The following is an 18,884-nucleotide window of genomic DNA, read 5'->3' as shown; positions in this document are numbered from 1 at the left end:
CCTAAGAACCCTTAGAGTCCTGTGGATCCTTGGGCAAGAACTCCCAATAATTCCAACCCCGGGGGAGGGGAAAATGAGGTCCACAGAAGCTTTAGTATTGCAGCTCCAGCGATGGAGGGGACCTCAGCAATCTTGTCTAATCACCTGCCATATTTTACAGATGAGGACACTGAGACCCAGACCAGATTTGCCTAAGAGCTATAGAGCTAGTAAGCAGTAAAGCTAAGGTGTGTGAATTCAGGTATTTCATGTGTCTCTTACCTAGTCCACCTATGGGGCTGTCTCATTCAATCGGTAGCATTTCAGTTGGGTGTGACCTGGGTGGGGGACAGGGGAGGGAGGGAAGAGGCCTTTTGGCTGCCCCACCTCCTTTGAGTACTCTTACTTAGAACTGTGGGAAATTTAGAGAAAATGCCAGGACGTGGCATGTCAGAAACCCAGTGGGGGCTCTCAGAGGTGGCTAGATGGAGGAACGAAGACCTCAAACCCCAAGGCCTGGGAGGGGTAGGGAGGGGGTAGAGGCTGGGGGCTTTGTAGTGAGATCACCTTAGCAACTCAACCCACCCTCCCCGCCTTGTCTCTGAAACACCCACAGGCAGGAAATTGTGGTAAAGTCAGAAGCTTCCTTGGGGGGGGGAGGGAAGGAGGTTTTGGGGGGGTGGAGTTGGGAGATGTCAGAGGCTGGAACTTGGTCTCCTCTACAGTGTTTAGAACATGCCAGACTGGGTGGGTACAGTGAAAAATTTGGTACCCAAGTCAGAGCCACCCAAAGTAACCATAGTGGAAATTCATATGTTGGTTTGAGGTTGACAGTGCTTTTCATACATGCTCTCCTCTGAGCCTCACTACAACATCAGTCAGGAGGCAAATAGGTGGCTCAGTGGATACGGTGTCAGGCCTGGAGTCAAGAAGACCTGAGTTCAAATCCAGCTTCAGACACTTCTTGGCTGTGTGACCTTGGGTGAGTCACATCACTTTTTTGCCTTCATCTACTAGAGAAGGAAAAGACAAACCACTGTAATATCTTGTCAAGAAAACCCCATGGATGGTATTGGTGTGATATGGCCCATGGGGTTGTGATGAATTGGACAGGATGAAACCAGCTGAACAGAAGTCATAATGTCAGAAGTATTTATTAAGCACCTACTATGTACCCAGCCCGGTCCTAAGCATTGGCAATACAAAGAGAGTCAAAACAAAGTGTCTGCCCTCCAGGAGTGCACATTCTAATGGTGGGTCACATCTGAATATCCCTCCCCCTTGGGCAACCCAAGGTATGTTTCCTAGACTGCCCAAATGCCCCTTGGAGGAAAGGTCTTGATCACACCACCATCATCAAGTTTCCCCAACCATTGAGTTTGACATGAAGAAGATCAAGGGTACCACCATGCTGGCTTTCAGTGTGAGAGCAGGCCCACACTGGTCAAATTAAGCAGCCTGTAGAGGAGGGGCATGATATGTCGACAGATGTCAACAAGCTGATCCAGCCCAAGGTAAAGAAATTAACTGATGTTAGACTTGCCCAAAACCATGAGGCGTTTGATGTTGCCGACAAATTGGAATTATCTATAAGATGCATCCTGCTAGCCTGCCCCCCCCATAATAAATAGTGTGCCACCGTAACCACAGAAAGAATGAGCCAAATTAGGAGCCATTGAGGGGCAAAGAGCAGCTGGGTGGTTCAGTGGATAGAGCACTGGGTGTGGATCAGGAAGACTCATCTTCGTGAGCTCAAATCCAGCCTCAGACACTCACTAGCTGTATGACCCTAGACAAGTCACCTCACCTTGTTTGCCTCAGTTTCCTCATCTGTAAAATGAGCTGGAGATGGAAATGGCCAACCATTCCAGTGTCTTTGCCAAGAAACCCCCAAATGGGATCATGTCAGACAGCAGCAACAAAGGGGCAAAGAGATAGGGCAGAGCCAGGGAGTGGTTGGGCGTAGCAGAGCCCCCACACCTGGGGCTGAGCATTTGTGAAAGCTTCGAAGGAGAAGTGAGACCTGGGAGGGGGAGACCTCTAAGTGATTCAGGCAGGGCTGGGGTTTTCCAAGACCTCTTCCCTTCTGGGGAGGAAATGAAGGTGGGTGGGAACAGAGAAGCAAGTGAAAGTGAGTTCTTCTTTTCTATTGACCCCCCACCACACTCCTGATGCCTCCAGGCCCACCTGCCCTCACTCAGAGCTCCCTGACGTCCTCCCTTGCTTCCCCCAAGGTCAAGGTCACCTTCCCTCCATTGGTGTTGGAACTGAGTGGAATTCAGGGAAAGAAATCATCCTTGAGGAAAATAATTTCATCTTCCCCACCCCCCAGCCAGCTGACTCAAGAGAGAGAAGTGAGGGAAGTGGGCACTCTGGGGACTTGGGGTGAAGAGGGGCCTCATCTCAGGGGCAATGCACTCACCCTCCTTCTCTTCCTCTTCTGCCCCTCTTTCTGGCCAGGGCCTCTCCTCACATCATGCCACAGCTCAGGGGACTGGAGAGAGCCCCTGTTTGGCATTCTTGAGGATTGGAGTTCCTCTCTCCCTTGAGTCACTCAACTGGCTGTGGGACTTTGGACTTTGGGCAAGTCTCCTCCCCCCATCCCAGACCTCAGTTTCTTCATCTGTATAATAAAGGGTCATATGAACCCTCTCCTGCCCAGTAGCAGAAACACTGCGGAGTTCAAGACCTTGGTGAAAGTGCATAGCTGGGGGATCAGGATAGGATGATGGAATGAGCTGGAAAGGCACAAGGGGGCATTTCAAGCTGGAGTAGACCCAGTCTGAAAGGACTTCTCTGAAATAAGCACTTCAGGTCCCCACTGGCTGAGAAAGGCCTCCCCCAGCCCTGACCTGCAGATAGCTTAGCTCCTCTTAGAAGTGTGTTGCAAACTCCCTTCTTGAAGCGAACCACAGGCCTTGCAGTCAAGTTTTTCTGCTGTTAACAGGAAACCGGGGAGTGGGGGTGAAGAGGAGAGGCACTGAGGGGCCTGGGAGAGTCAGGAGAGTTGCGCTGGAAAAAACTCTGTGTTTGACCTGGGGAGATCTGGGGGGCATGAGTCTTGGCTTTTCCCTGTGTGATCTTGGGGAGTTGTTTCCCCTCACTGGGCTACAGTTTCTGAAACTGTCAAGTGAGAGAGTTGGATATTCTTCATTTATTTGTAACCAATAATCTAAGAGTAGAGTGCTTATCCTAGTCATTCAACAAACATTGAGCGACCGAGGGGAAGGCCAATGGATGTCCAAATGCTAACTAGAGCTCAGAAAACCTTCTGATGGCTGACAGTCTCTAGAGGAGGGGGTTACACACTCAGTGAGCACCTACTGCTTACTCAGTACTAGAAATACATAAATGAAAACCTTGACCATGTGGAGTTTTTTGGCAGGATGACTGTAATGAAGGCATTTATATGTCATTAATATGGGACTTCAAGGTTTGCAAAACAAGAGTGATATTTATAAAGCCATCGGCATGGCGCCTGACATTTAGCAGGTGTATAATAAATGCTTGTTTCACAGGATCCCAGACCTAGAAGGGACCTTAGACCTCATTTAGTCTTAACTCCCTGGTTTTACTGAAAAAGGAGCTTTCGAAGTGACTTACTCAAGGTCACATGACTAGTATCTCTCAGAGATAGGATTCAAACGCAAATCTTGTGTAACTCCCAGTTCAGAGCCCTTAGCCCATTGCTTAGCATATAGTAGGTGCTTAATAATGACTAGTTGACTTTCCATGGAACCATGCTGCATCTCATGAGGCAGGGAGCATAAGTGCTCTCCTGAATTTGCAGATGAGAAAATTGAGGTAGGCAGAGATTAAATGGCTTGCCCAGAGTCACATAATGGCTGAGGCAAGATCTGAACCCAGGTCCTTCTGCCATCCTGAAAAATCCAGACAGAACATTATGAGAAAATTTGAAAAAGGACAGAATTCTCTGCTGATGGGAGTGGGAGAGCCAGGGAAGGTGGTTGGATAAGGTGATACCCAAGCTAGGCTTTGAAAGAAGAGAAAGATTTTAACAGGTAGAGATAGAGGGAGTCCTTGTCAGAAAGACCTGCGCAAAATTGTGGAGGTAGGAAATGGTATGTTGGGGTTGGGGAAGCGAGGGAGGAGGTCAGGGAGCTCTGAGTGAGGGCAGGTGGGCCTGGAGGCATCAGGAGTGTGGTGGGCGGTCAATAGAAACTGGGTTAGAAATTGCAAGTTTGAATATGAAGCAGGACTAGGAAAATAAATTCGAGGCAGAGTGAAACATGCCTCATAGGTCAGGTTAAGGAGTTTGAATGTAATGCTGGAGGTAATAGGGAGCCATGGAAGTTTTTTGAGCAGCATAGTGACATCAGAATCTGTGTCTCACACTATTTTGGTGGAGATACAGAGGACGAATTGGAATCTCAAGAGACTGGAGACAGGCAGAACAGTCAGGAGGCCATTGTCAGAGTCTCTATGAAAGATGCAGAAGATGGGAGCCTTGTGGGTGGAGAGGAAGGGATTTGGGAGCTGCTGTGAAATGGGACTTGACAGCTGATCATTTCCAGTCTGGGTAAGTGGGAGGATGAGAGAGCCATCTCTAGCATCCCTTCCAGCTGGAGTCTGTTGCTCTGGGATTCGTTCTAAATAGTCTTTTATTCTCTGGGGCCAGGGGGACTCACCAGGAAGGGCTACAGCTCCTGTTCAGGCTAGAATGGGGGCTTGGGCCTTTGAACAGAAGCCTGGGAGTCTTGGGAAAGGGGAACAAGAGGGTTATCAGGCCTCGATTCTAGATTCCCCCAATCTCAGGGAGACTAGGCCAGGGAACCCCATCACTCCATCTCTCAGGGCAGTGGAATGAGGAGAGGAGAGTAGAATAAACTCAGGGTCTCCAGGTGACTAGGTCCCACGGCACTTCCTCCTTCCCAGAACATATGGTTCCTGGAGTCTACTCCTGGGTGCTTCTGTTCATCCAGGCAGAGTTGTAGGGTATTAGTCACCTCAGAGTTATGCTAGGGGCCTGGCAGGAGACCAGGAAGGGAGGGAGGGGTGGTCCCAGGGAGAGCCAGGACCCTTGTAATCTCTTCCATCTGGGTTTAAGCTGGGGCAGAGCTGAAACCAAGGGTCCTTTTCTTCCTCCTCCTGAGGCTGCTGAAGTGACTGGGAGTCTTGGTAGACTCCAGAAAAATCTCTAAGGATTCTTGCCTCCAGTCAGACCTTCCAGGCCTGGCCAGGACCAGGTGACGATGCTCCTTAGGAATGTTGGCGGCTCCAGTCCCCTTTAGATACTGAGACTTTCCCTCAAGATCCAAATTGGGAGAGGGGAGAAGGATGGTGGGAGACCCTGATTCTTGCCCCTGAAATAGGAAGACAGGTGGGATAGTGGGGAGAGAGGAGTGAACAGGTCTAGTCTCCTCACAATCATGGGAGAGGGGGAAGGGTGGGAACCTGGACCTGGGTTCCATCATGAATTCCCTGTGTAGCCTTGGGCAAGTTGCTTACCCTCTCTGGGCCTCCATTTTCTTCACCTGTACTAATAATAATAACTCAGATTTCTACAGGGCTTTAAACTTTGCGAAGTTTATATTTTGAATCTCCATCCATAGCCACAACAACTTGGGGGTACAGGTGCTATTTTTAACCACCACTCCAGAAGGTTAAGCAATTTGTCCAGGGTTGCACAGATACCTTGGCTGGATGAGATGTAAACCCCAGGCTGCCAGGGAATTCAGCAGATTCAACACTGAACTCAGGTCTGGGAGACCTGAGTTTGAATCCAGCCTCAGTTACTTACTAGCCCTGTGACCCTGGGCAAATTTCTTAACCTCTCTCAGCCTCAGTTTCCTGATCTGTAAAGTGTACCTAATCATACTACCAATCTCTCAGGGCTGTTGTGAGGATTAAAGAAGGTAAAAGCCCTTAGCACAGTGCCTGGCACATAGAAGGCACTTAAGGAACCCTTGTTCCCTTCTCTGAATTGTGGCCAAGTAAGAGTGGAAAAGATCTAAATCAATTAAGTCAGTAAAGTGTGGACAGTCATTGCCGCTTGAAACCTTCCCATGGAGGGCAGTGAGGCACAGCATGGGGCATCAGGAGTTGGCAAGAACTTGCTAATTGCTATTCAAAGGAGGTTGAAGAACTAGCTGGCATCTCCTTAAGAGAGGACAACCAATCACTGCCAGCCAGCATTTTGCCACAGCAGAGCTCTTCCTTCCTCCTTTCTTCCTTCCTTCCTCCTTTTCTTCTTTCCTCTTTTTGCCCTTCCTTCCTTCCTCTTCTTTCTCTTCTCTCCTTCTTTCCTCCCTTTCTTCCTCTCTTTCTCCCTCTCTCCATTCCTCCCTTATTCCCTCCCTCCTTCCCTCCTTTTCTTCCTTCCTTCCTCCCTTTTTCCTTCCCTCCTCCTTTCCTCCTTTCCTTCCTTCCTCTCTCCCTCCCTCCTTCTCTTCCTCTATTTATTCCTCCCTTCCTCCCTCCCACCTTTCCTCCTTCTCCCTCCCTTCCTTCCTCTTTTTTCCTTCCTTCCTTCCTCCCTCTTCCCTCCCTTCTCTCCTCCTTTCCTCCCTTTCTTCTTTTGTCTCTCCTTCCCTCCCTCCCTTCCTTCTTTCCTGCCTCTCTTCCTCTGTCCCTTCTTTCTTTCTGAGAATGAGCCAGCAGATCTGTCCACAAGAACAGCAGAGGCCTAAGGCACTCCCTTCCAGCAGGTGTGATGGACAAGGTGACCAGTGGATTATGTTTATGTTCCTGCCAGTACCAAGTAGCAACCAGGGGCAAACAATGAGCATGTTGGTTTCCCTCCCCGGGGGAAACCATGAAAGGGTTGGCAAGGGTTGGAGAAAGGGTTGCTGCTGCTGGTGATTGGAGGCTCCTTGCTGAGAGATAAGAGGGGGCTGTTTGTTCACTGGACACAAGCAAGGGGGGAATTAGTTGTCGTTCCAGGACATGTACCTGGGTGTGATGGAAAGCTTGCCAAGACCCATCAGACTAATGATGTGCACCACCCACAGGAGTGAGTGACTCACCCGGGGCCAAATGACACTTCCTGAAGGAACCAAAGATGCACTGGTAGGAAGGATGATGTCCTAGGCAGGAAAAAGTTGATATTTTTATCTCTTCTTTGAGTTAAAGGTAGGGGCTTCAGAATAGAAAGGTGTGAGAGACAGCATGGAATGGTGGATAGAGAGCCTGAGGCAAGAAGACCTGGGTTCAAGTCCCAACTCTGACTCATGTTGGCTGGGTGACCCTGGGTGAGTCACTGAACCTCTGAGTACTCTTGGCATTCTCTAAGACCGTCAGTGGCAGAACCATTGGAGATCTGAAATGCTAGAGAGTGTTTCCACACCAGGAGTTCTCTACATTGAGAAAGTCACAGGTCTAGATGGCTCCTCCCACCCCCCAAAAAAGGGAGGAGCAGAATTCAGTCAACCATAGGGAATAAACATTTTTTAAGACACTTACTGTTTGCTGGGCCCTGGGGATACAAAAAGAAAGGAGACTTTGGGATGGGAACAGTGAATTACTAAAGCAGCACCTCAATCTAGAGGAGCCAGGGAAGCAGCTAGAGGTGGAGGTGCAGGCTATGTTTGGGGAGAGCATATTATAAAGCTGCTCCTTGCTTTCCTTTGTCTTTCTAGTGCTTAGGATATAATACAGCACAGAGGAAAGGTTTTTAAAAGTTATTAATTGAGTTCAGTGAAACTGTAGTTAGTTCCCATAGTTAAAATTCTGTAAGGGAAGCTGTCTCAAGATGTATAGGAGAAGGAGGGAGGGAGGGAAGGGGGAAAGGAAGAGAGGGTGGGAGGCAGGGGAGGAAGGAAGGAAGGAAGGAGGGAGGGAGGGAGAGAAGGAGGGAAGGAAGGAAAGAAGGAAGAAAGAAAGGAAGGAGAGAGGGAGGAAGGGAGGGAGAGAAAGAGGGAGGGGTGGAGAGAAGAAAAAAGGGAGGGAGGGAAGGAAAGAAGAAAGAAAAAAGGAAGGAAAGAAAGTGGTATTTGATAGTCAGATTTAGATTTTTTTGGTCCATGGCTTTAAAAATAGGACTGGTGTGCTGCTCATGCCCAGGCATGGAAGGCACCTCATAAGCACTGGAATGACTATTTGTTTAGAGCCTTGAAGTTCCAATCAAAAGGAGTTTAAATGGAAAAAGTTAAATTAAATAATGTTTGTTGAATTGAACTGAAAAGGGCAGGAGGGAGGAGGGAGGGAATCACCAATATATGGCTGCCGAAGCAAAAAGCACCGAGAGGAGCAGGAGCGATGCAGACAGCAGGATATAACAGTAAAGAGGACCAGTGATGCCTGGGAGACAGTGTCCAAAAAGTTAGTGGACTCCTGACCTCAGGTATCTATGTGGAAATATGAAACTCTGACCAATGAACAAAGCAAATAAGGTATCGATACAAGGAGGCAGGCTGGGAGTGGGATGGGAGTCATGACAACAGTATGGTTAGGGAAGGATGCATCTTATTTAAAACAAAACAGGTAAAAAAGTGATGTAGCGTTATGTATGTGTATATACATATATGTATATATCCACATACATACATACAGATTAAGTACTTGCTGTGTGTCAGTTCCTGTGCTAATTAGATCATTCACTGAATAGATCTCTTCCTCAGGCTTTATAGAATGAAATCCCAATTGATCAAAAGAAGGATGAACTACTCAATTCCACCTTTGCTTTTGTGATCTCTGACAAGGAGAGAAATTTTCAGATGAGGGAGGATGGAACAAAAATGATTAACAGGGCATTAAAAACCAAAAGAAGCATGGAGATTTTAGGAAAACACTAAGCTGTCCTTGATCAATTCAAGCCACCAGGTCCAAATGAATCCCAACCCAGGGTATTAGGTAGCACAGAGGGTAGAGCACTAGGCCTGGAGTTAAGAAGATGAGTTCAAATCTGACCTCAGATATTTGCTCTGTGACCTTGAACAACTCTTAACCTGTTTGCTTATGTTTCCCTCTCTGTAAAATGGGGATAATAATAGTATCTATCTTCCAGGACACTTGTGAGGATCAAATTAGATAATACCTGGCATATATTAAGCACAACATAAATGTTAGCTATCACTCTACAATTGTTGAGCCATGGACTTTACATCTTCAAAAAAATCATTATGAATGAGAGAAGCGCATTGGAAATAGTCAGAGGTCTTGGAGGGAGAGAGAGAGAAGAAGAAGAAGGTGGGAGGGAGAGGGAGGGAGAGAAAGGAAGAGGGGGGAGAGAGAGAGAGCTCAGTGATATAGTAAAGAGAATCCTGGACTTGGAGTCCAAAGTGGCCCTGATTCAAATTCAAATTCTGACATTTATTAGCTGTGCGTCTTTGGGCTATCAGCTTCTGGTTTGTGAACATCTTAAAAAAAGGAAGTGGTTAACGCAGAGTCGGTGTGGCTTCATGATGAGCAAGTTGTGCCAAACTGACCTCATTTCTTTCTTTCTTTTTTTGAGAATGCTACAACATGGGTAGACTAGTGATAATAGTTTTCCTAGGTTTCAGTGAAACAATTCATGAAGTCTCTTATTGTTGCCTTGTAGACAAGATGGGGAGATACGAACTAACCGTGACTCGGTGGCACAGTAGAATGAGCTCTGGGTCTGGAATCAGGAAAACCTGAGTTCAAATCCAGCCTCAGACACGTACTAGCTGTGTGACCCTGGGCCAGTCACTTAATAACTCTGTTTGCCTCAGTTTCTTTATCTGTAAAATATGAATAATAATACCCACCCTGTAGATGTTGAGAGGATCAAATGAGATAATATTTTAAAAGTACAGCTCAGGACACATTTTGTTGTTGTTCATTGTTGAGTTTTTTCAGTTGTGTCCAACTCTTTGTGACCCCATTGGGGGTTTTCTTGGCAAAGACACTGTAGTGATTTGCTATTTCCTTCTCCAGCTCATTTTACAGATGGGGAAACTGAGGCAAACAGGGTTAACTGACTTGCCCAAGGTCACACAGCTAGGAAGTGTCTGAGGCTAGATTTGATCTTATGAAGATTAGTCTTCCTGACTCCACTGTGTCCCTTGCTGCCCTAGCAGGCACATATTCGGCACTATATAAAAGCTAGAATTACTCCCTAAATGATAGGACAATTGGGTGATTTTGGAGCTGATCTAATCATTAGGCCAAAAGAGTAGTCATTACTAGAATCAGTGTTGACTTAATGTGTCTAGTGGAGTGACCCAGAGATCTGTCCTTGGCCATGTCCTACTTTACTTCTCTTAATCAGTTACTTGGATAAAGGTAGAAACAAATCATTCTTATCAAATTTCCAGGTGACACAAGGTTGAGAATAATAGGTAACATTTGTTATTCAGCCATTTTCAGTCATGTCTGACTCTGTGGCCCCATTTGGGGTTTTCTCAGCAAAGATACTGGAGTGGTTTGCCATTCCCTTCTTCAGCTCATTTTACAGATGAGGAAACTGAGGCAAATGGGGTTAAATGACTTACCTAGGGTTACCCAGAGAATAATTTTCTGAGGCCATATTTGAATTCAGGTTTTCCTAACTCTAGGACTGGTACTCTATCCTCTGTGGCACCACCTAGCCTGATAGCTAACATACCTGATGACAAAATCAGGGTTCAAAAGGACCTTGATAGACTAAAATGAATTTTGGGCCAAATCTAATTAAATGAATTAAATGTGCTATATTTAGGTTCACATAGAGGGAGACAGAACACAAAAGGAAGCTGAAGAGTGTGTGGGAGGGTCCTTTCTATATCCATAATCTTCTCTTTATTAACCCAGCTGCCATCTTGGCTGACTTCACTACTTCTCTCCTAGGCTATTGCCATTGGCCCCGGTTAGTCTCCCTGCTTCCATGCTTTCACTTCTCCTATCCTTGCTCTTCATAGCTGACCAACTGATGTTCTAAAGTACAAGTCTGTTTTTGTCACTTCCTTCCTCTAGAATCTTTAGTGGTTCCCTAGTACCTCTAGGATATAACACAAACTCCTCTGTTTGGCCTTTAAAATCCTTTGTGACCTGCCTCTCATCCATCTTTTTAAACTTCCTGTCAGGTACTTCCTCTCACTTACCCTGTGGCCACACTGTTGCCTGTGCGTGACATTACCTCTCCCACCACTGCTCCTTTGCACAGGCTGTGTCCTTGGTCTGTTCACCCTTCAAATGTTACCTTTTCCAAGCTGCCCTCCCTGATTCCTCCCAGGTGTCAGCCCACCCCGTCTTCCCCCGCTCTGGTGTTATATCTTCTATTTACTCATCTGGGTATGTGTCATATATCTCAAGTAAAATGTAAGCTCCTGGAAGGCAGGGTCTGGTTCATCTCTGCCTTTGCATCCCCAGTGACTGACACATTTCTTCTTTTAGGTCTGGCCTGGGATCCTCCACCCAGGGCTCTTCCAGAGAGGAAGCTGCCTTTGTCAAAGCAGAGAGTAACAGCTCTGCCAATTCTAGTCTTAGACAGTTGATTACACGAGAGTCAGGGTGGTAGATTTAGAGCCAGAGGAACTTCAGAGGTCAGAGTCCAACCCCTCCCTCCATTTTACAGATAAGAGAACTGAGGCCTAGAGAGGGGAAATGACTGGTCAAGGGCACACTTTGAGTGAAGTTTCAGAGGCAGGGATGAAGATAGTCCCCCTGCCCCATCTGATGCCACTGTTCCTCCCTTCTTGTCATTGCTTCCTACATGTGCCCACCAAGTCCCAGACAGCCAGTACTATGTAGCTGGTACAGAATAAGTGCTTAATAAGAAGTTGGTGGATGAATAGAAAGAAGAGAAAGAGAGAAAAAGAAAAGGAAAAGAAAGGAGAGAGGAAGAGGAGAAAGTAGGAAAAGATGGGGAAAAGAAAAGGGGAAAGAGAGAATAGGAGAAAGAAAGAAGAGACAGAAAGAATGGGAAAAAGATGAGAAAGAGAAAAAGAACAAGGGAGAGAGAAGGAGAGAGAAAGAAAGGGGAAAAGAAAGATGAAAGAATGAAGCAAGAAAAAGAATGAGGGGAGAAAAGGAGAAAAAGAAAAGGGAAAGAATGAAGATGAAGAAAGAATGGGAGAAAGAAAGAGAAAATGGGAAAGAAAGTGAAGGAGAAAGAAAGAGAAAGAGAAGAAGAAAGATGAGAGAATGAAAGAATGGGGGAGAAAAAGAGGGAAAAAGAAAAGGAAAAAGAAAGGGGAAAGAATGAGGGAAAGAAGGGGGAAAAGAAGGAAAGAACAAAGGAAAGAATGGGGGGGAATGAGAAAGAAAAAAGAGAAAGGAAGAAAGAAAGGAAAAGAAAAGAAAGAAAGAAATTACATTAAGAGAGACAGCGTATCCACAGTGAGGGAAGTGATAGCTCCATAGTCCTCTGCCCTAGTCAGCCCACAACTAAAATGCTGTCCACATAACTGGGTGCCACAATTCAGGAAGGGCATTGATAAAATGGAACAAGTCTAGAGAACAGTGGTTAGATGACAAGAGGTCTAGAGACTGTGTCATAAAATGTAAAGCCCTTAACAACCCAGCTCCACCCCCATCTCCAGCTTTATTAAACACAACCTTCCATACCACACTTTACAGTGCAGTCATTTCTCACTATTTGTCTCATGGTACATTCCATCTCCCATCTTCACACCTTTGCCAAGGCTGTCCCTCATGCCTGGAATGCCCTCCCTCCAGTGATCCTTTGTTCCTTTTAAAGTTCCCTAGTGTCCTTCTTGATTCCCCTCCCTTCCTCCCACCCCACACTGCCTCCTGCTGACAAACTCTCCCTTCATTGGCTTGCATGCATCTTGTACATACTGATACATACAAATTGCATATTGACTGGTACCCATAGTAGCCATCTTCACTGCAGTAAGGAAATTCTTTTATTTCTCCAAAACTGATTCTATATCTGACTCCCCATAGGAACTCTTTCAAACCTTCTCTTCCCTCCTCAACTCTCCCATACATCTCCTTCCCCACCCTTCAGCAGAAGATCTTGCTTCTTTAGTGAGAAGCAGAGGCAGCAAGTAGTGTAATGTCCTGAAATCAGGAAGACTTGAGTTCAAATTAAGTTTCACACACTTACTAGCTGTGTGACCCTGTACAAGTCACTTAACCTCTGTTTGCTTCAGTTTCTTCAACTGTAAAATACCGATAATAAAAGCATCCTACTTTGCACACTTGTTGTGAGGACCAAATGAGATGATAATATTTGTAGAAAATGCTTAGCACAGTTCTCACATAGTAGGTACTATATAAAAGCTATTCTCTTTCCTCTTTTCTCCATCTCCATCTCAAAATCTTTGACCGCCTTCTCTACTCCTTTCCTCCAGCCTCTGACAAAGAGGTGGCCTTTCTTGCTACATGTGCCCTGGATCCCATCCCTCCCATCTTCTCTGGCGGGTTGTAACCTTGATTCTTTTCTTACTCTTGCTAGACTTTAACCTCTCAGTCAATTGATAAACATTTATTAAGCACCTTCTGTGTGCCAGGAACTGTGCTAAGAGCTAGGGATACAAAAAAAGGCAAAAGACAGTCCCCGCCTTCAAAGAGCTCACAGTCTAATAAGGGGCGAAAACATGCAAACAAATCTGTACAAACAGGCTGTATGCAGGATAAACAAGAAATCATTAACAGAGGTAAAGCACTGGAATTTAGAGAGGTTGGGGAAGGCTTCCTGGAGGAGGTGGGATCCTAGCTGGGACTTAAAGGAAGCCAGGAAGGCCAGCAGGGAGAGTGAAGAAGGGAAATATACTGTCTATCTACTGGTCCCTTTCCTACTGCTTTCATACACACACATCTCCCACTCTTTAAATTTAAAAAAAAAAAAAAGCCTTTATGGGACTGTCATCCCCTCAGGTTGCTCTCCTCTAGCTCCCTCTTTTTCTCAAATTCCTAGGAAAAAACTGACTACACTTGCTGCTTCCACATCCTTTCTTCTCATTCCTCAACCTTTTGCAAACTGGATTCCAACCTCATCACTCAACTGAAATTGCTGTCTCCAAAGTTGCCAGTGATCCTTTAATTGCCAAATCCAATGGGTCTTCTTATCCTGGAGTTTTCTGCCGCAGTTGACACAATTCACTAATTGCACTCCTCTTCCGGGTAACCTATCCTCTCTGGATTTTCAGGACAGTGCTCTCTTCTGGTACTAGTAACAACAGCTAGAATTTATGTAGCTCTTTAAGGTCTGCCAAGTATTTTCCAAAAGTTATCTTGTATGATCTTATCAACAACCTTGTGAAGTAAATGCTAGTATTATCCCCATTTTATAGAGGAGGAAACTGAGGCAGATAAGGGTTAATTGACTTGTTTATGGTTCCACCTCTTATAAGTGTCAGAGGTGTGGTTTGAACCTCGGATCTTCCTGATTCCAAGGTTCACACTATCCCTTGTGTCAACCAGCTGTTTCCTGCCTGACCCAGCTCTTTCTCTGGCTCCTATGCTGGTTCATCATTCATATGAGGCCCCCAACTGTTGTGTTCCTTCAATGTTCTGTCCTGGACTTTCTCTTTTTCCTCTTCTTATCTCCCCTTCCCCCTTCTTGCCTTTATTTCTCCCTCTCTCCTCTCTCTCTCCTTCTCTCTCCTTTCCTCTTGTCTCTTTCTTTGTCTTTGTCTCTCTTCTTTTTTTTTTTATTTTGTAATGTTTAACAATCACTGCCATACAATTGCGATTTTATCCCTCCCCACCTACTCCCCACTACCCCCCTCCCTCCCCACGACTGCATACAATTCTGTATAGATTCTACATATACTTTCCTATTGAGTATATTTTCACTATAGTCATGCTATGTAGTCAGACTAAGATAAATGAAAGAAATCGTATAACAAATCAGAACATGATACACAAACACATACACATACACAAACATGATCTGCTACAATATGTGAGTGACTTCCATATTTCTCTCTCTGAGTGTGGCAGGCATTTTGCCTTGAGATCCTCCATTGGGATTTTTTTTTTTTGGTAAGAAGTTCTTGTGTTATTACAAAAATCTAAGTCTACCAGAAAAAACTCTCACACACTGTGGTTGTTGCTGTGCATATTGTCTCTCTCTTCTGTCTCTGACTTTGTTTCTGTCTCTCCGTTTGTCTCTGTCTCTTTCCTTCTCCCTCTCCTCTCTTCTTTTCTCTTTCCCTTTAACTCTCTCTTCTCTCTCTCTGATCTCTTCTCTGTCTTTGTCTACCTCCTCTTTTTCTCCCTCTCTCTCTGTCCCTCCCTCCCCCCTCTCCCTCCCCCATCATCAGTTTCCATGGGGGTTTAACTATCATCTCTCAGCCTCACACCCCCAGTTACCTATTGGACTTCTCAAACTGGGCTGTACTGCAGACATTTCAAACTCAGCATGTCCATAATCCAACGTGCCCCCAACCCTCCCCTGTTCCAAACTGCCTGCTTTCTGTAGAAGACACTACTCTCAGGCCCTTGGGTTTGCAACCTAAGTCATCTCCTGGACACATCACCCTCCCTTCAGTCCCATTCCACCTCCACCACGTCTCCAGCATCTGAGCCTCCCCTCCCCTCAGACAGCTGCCACCTTAGCCCAGACCTCTCTCCTAAAATATTGCAGCAGCATCCTCATTGGTCTGACCCTCCGTTCTCTCCCCATTCCACTCCAAACTCCACATTGCTGCCAAAGTGATCTTCCTAAAGCAAAGACCTGACCATGTCCCACCCCTCCTCTGTGACCTCCTGTGGTTCCCTGTTGCCTCTGAGATAAAATATAAATGCCTCCATTTCACTTTTAGAACTTTTCACAATCTGGCCCCAACCCATCTCTCCAGCCCCACAATCCAGTCAAACTGGACTTCACTCAGTCCTTAGCATGTGACACTTCATGTTTCATCTCAGCGTCTTTCACTATGTCCATGAAAGCCTTTGCTCCACTCCCCAAATTCTAATGTCCTCTGTCCCAAATCACCCTCTATTTACACACTTTCCTTCCTGCCTCTCTCCCCCTCCTCCCTCTCTCCCCCTCCTTCCTCTCTTTCTCTCTTCCCCCCCTTCCACACACACACACACACACATTCTGTATAGACCATATATACATACATAACACAAATGGTAGATTGTTGGTATCATCATTTTTACCTGAGAGGCTTACTCTCTTGGGCCCCAGTGGCCAGAGGAGCAGGGAGTGAAAGTTGCAGAACCCGTATTCAGGCTAAGAAAAACCTCCCCAATCACCTGAGCCACCCAAAAGGAGACTGGGTTGCTTTAGAAGGTAATGGGTTTCCTACCACTGGAGTTCTTCAAGCAGAGACTGGCTGACCACTTCATCAAAAATTTATTGTGTATGTTATAAAAGGCAACAAGGTGGTGCAGTGGATAGAGTGCTTGACCTAGAGTCAGGAAGACCTAAATTCAAATCCAGTCTCAGATACTTGCTAACTATGTGACCCTGGGCAAGTCATTTAACCCTGTTTGCCTCAGTTTTCCCTCCTATAAAATGAGCTGAAGAAGGAAATGGTAAACCACTCCAGTACCTCTGCCAAGAAAACCCTAAATAGGGTCACAGAGTTGGACACAACTGAACAACAATGAATAACAAAATGTGCCAGTCATTGTGCCTGTGAAGAGTTGAGCACAACTGAAAACAACTGACCAACGTTATAAAGGAAATTCTTGGTCAAGTATGGTAGGATTGAATGGCATTTGGTTGCTCTTTATCCCTATTTCTCAGGTCAGGAAGACTATGACCGCCTTCGTCCACTGTCGTACCAGAACACTCACCTTGTCCTCGTTTGCTACGATGTCATGAACCCCACCAGTTATGACAATGTGCTCATTAAGGTGAGGGCTCTGTTCTCCACAACCTCCAACTCTAAGGGCCAGAAAGAGAGAGAGCTCAGGAGAGCTCTGAGCCCTGGTCCCCGATCCTGACCCTCTGCAAGTCACTGGGTGAGGTTGGTGGGAAAACTCAGCACCATGGAAAGTTCCTGCTAGAAAGAAGGTAGCAGGTAGAGTCTGGGATTATGAAATATGACTGAAAACTACAAGGTCCCCAGAAGCAGGGATTCTTCCCATAGCCCCAACCTAGAGCCAGGCTGAGCCCAGTACATAGCCACCATATGATTGCTCAGAGATCATGGGAATCACAACTTACTTCCTTCAGACAGAACTTTCAGGGTTGTAGTCTGCAACAACCCTAAGATGTGAGTAGGGCAAAGATCATCATCCTCATTTTTCAGATGAGGTAACTGGGGTTGAGAGAGATTAACAAATTGGCTAAAGTCACAAAAATACTTAGTGATGGTACCAGGAGTCAGAGACCTAGAACAAACCACTTCACCCCTCTCTGATGCAGTTTCTTCATCCATAACATGGGTTGGTGTAAAAGTAAAATAATGCATGTAAAATGCTTTGCAAACCTTAAAACAATGTATAAGTATTATACTGTTATTACTATTACTATCTGAGAGGTAGGGTAAAAGTGAGGCTCAAGACCCAGATCTGGCTTCGAAGCCTTCCTTTAATAACACTGGGTAACTTTGTGTAACTCTGGGTAAGTCACTTCACCTTCACCAGACTCGGTTTCTTCATCTACAAAATGGGGACAATAGCACCCACCTTAGTGGCAACATTCTGAGACTATAAGTTGCATAGGAAATGTCAATGTGCATTGGTAAAAGGAGTTTCCTCATTTGGCAATATGTCAATGTTCATTTCAGTGTCATATACCAATGAAATCACAGGTCTGGTCCTTTAGTAAATTAGTATTTAGAGCAAAATAAGCCCTTAGAGATCATCTTACAGATGAGAAAACTGAAACCTAGAGGGAAGTGGCTCAGTTAAGGTCTGTTAAGAAGGTAACAGGGCTGGGATTCAAATCTTTACCAACCTTTACCCTGAATCACAGATTTGGGAGGACACTGTGGAATCAAAGGGCCTGGGGTCAAATTCTTACAGCCTTGTGATTTGGGAGGCAAATCCTCTCCACAGGTCCGTTTCCCTATCTGTAAAATTGAGGAGGGTGGACTAGATAATCTCTAAAGTCACTTCCTGCTCTAAATTTATGACACTACGTAGTGACCTTGGACAATTCCCATCCCATCCTTGTGGTCTCAAGTTCATCTGTAGAATGACAGGTTGACTGAGCTAGCCGCTGAGGTCTCTTGAGCTCAAGATCTGGATCTTACAGTATCCATTGTTCTGGGCACTTGCTCTGATGCTCCCACTCCCCTATGCTATCTATGTTATCTACTCCACCCCTCTACAGTGGTACCCTGAGGTCACTCACTTCTGCCATGGGACACCTATGGTGCTCATCGGCTGCAAGACTGACTTGCGAAAGGACAAGGAGCAGTTGCGGAAGCTAAGAGCTGCTGACCTAGAACCCATCACCTATGCCCAGGTCAGTGGAGGCTGGAGACTTCTCTGATCCGGGTCCCTTCCCGATCAGTGAGAGCACGGTTCTCTAGAGACTTTACCCTTGCATGAACTGGGGTTGAAGAATCATGAGAGGGTCTGTCTCAGGGCATCGGGGGTGGTTGGAGGAATCCTGTCAATGCTCCCACTTTTAGGTGCTACTGCTATTTTAAAATCTCTCTCCTCCCTCTCCCTTCGTCCTCTCTCTCTCCCTCCCCCCCCCCCCCCCCTCTCTCCCCATCCTTCTCCCTCTGTCTCTGGGCTGCCCCTCCTTACAGCCTATCAGATATTCATCTGGCAGAAGCTGAGCTCCTTTATGGGACCAGCACCTGCCCCACGACAAACAGTCCTTTATTTTCCATCAACACAGACTGGTGAGGGCCAGTCCCAGCGTGGAGAGGACAGGGAGCATCTGGGGCTGAGAAGGAGAGAGCAATTGGCCAATCCACAAACTGTTTCCATCTCTTTCATCACCCATCACATGTAATCCTCCCAAACTGCACCAGGCTGAGGAAGTAGGGTTGGAAGGATCATTGGGGAGGGGGGATGGAAACTGAGGTTTCCTGCCAGAGCTAATCTCCCAAGCCCAGGGTTACCTGGCCCAAGTACCTCCCCCCTGTCCCTGAGCTTCTAGTGATTAATACTGG

General features: G+C 46.1%; 1 protein-coding gene across 10 annotated transcripts in view; it reads left to right on the top strand.

Annotated features, from left to right (window-relative positions):
* RHOF (ras homolog family member F, filopodia associated) overlaps positions 1-18,884 on the top strand; it is a 53,165-nt gene that overhangs the window by 32,493 nt on the left and 1,788 nt on the right. For all 10 annotated transcript variants that reach the window (XM_072600538.1, XM_072600539.1, XM_072600546.1 and 7 more), the window contains 2 exons: positions 16,553-16,662; positions 18,089-18,223. In XM_072600538.1, coding sequence (XP_072456639.1) covers positions 16,553-16,662; positions 18,089-18,223 — 245 coding nt within the window. The remainder of the gene's footprint in view (positions 1-16,552; positions 16,663-18,088; positions 18,224-18,884) is intronic.

Source organism: Notamacropus eugenii, chromosome 4 (genome assembly GCF_028372415.1).
Source record: "Notamacropus eugenii isolate mMacEug1 chromosome 4, mMacEug1.pri_v2, whole genome shotgun sequence".
Lineage (NCBI taxonomy): Eukaryota > Metazoa > Chordata > Mammalia > Diprotodontia > Macropodidae > Notamacropus > Notamacropus eugenii.
Note: the sequence above shows the minus strand (reverse complement) of the source record. Positions and strands in the feature narration are given on the sequence as shown.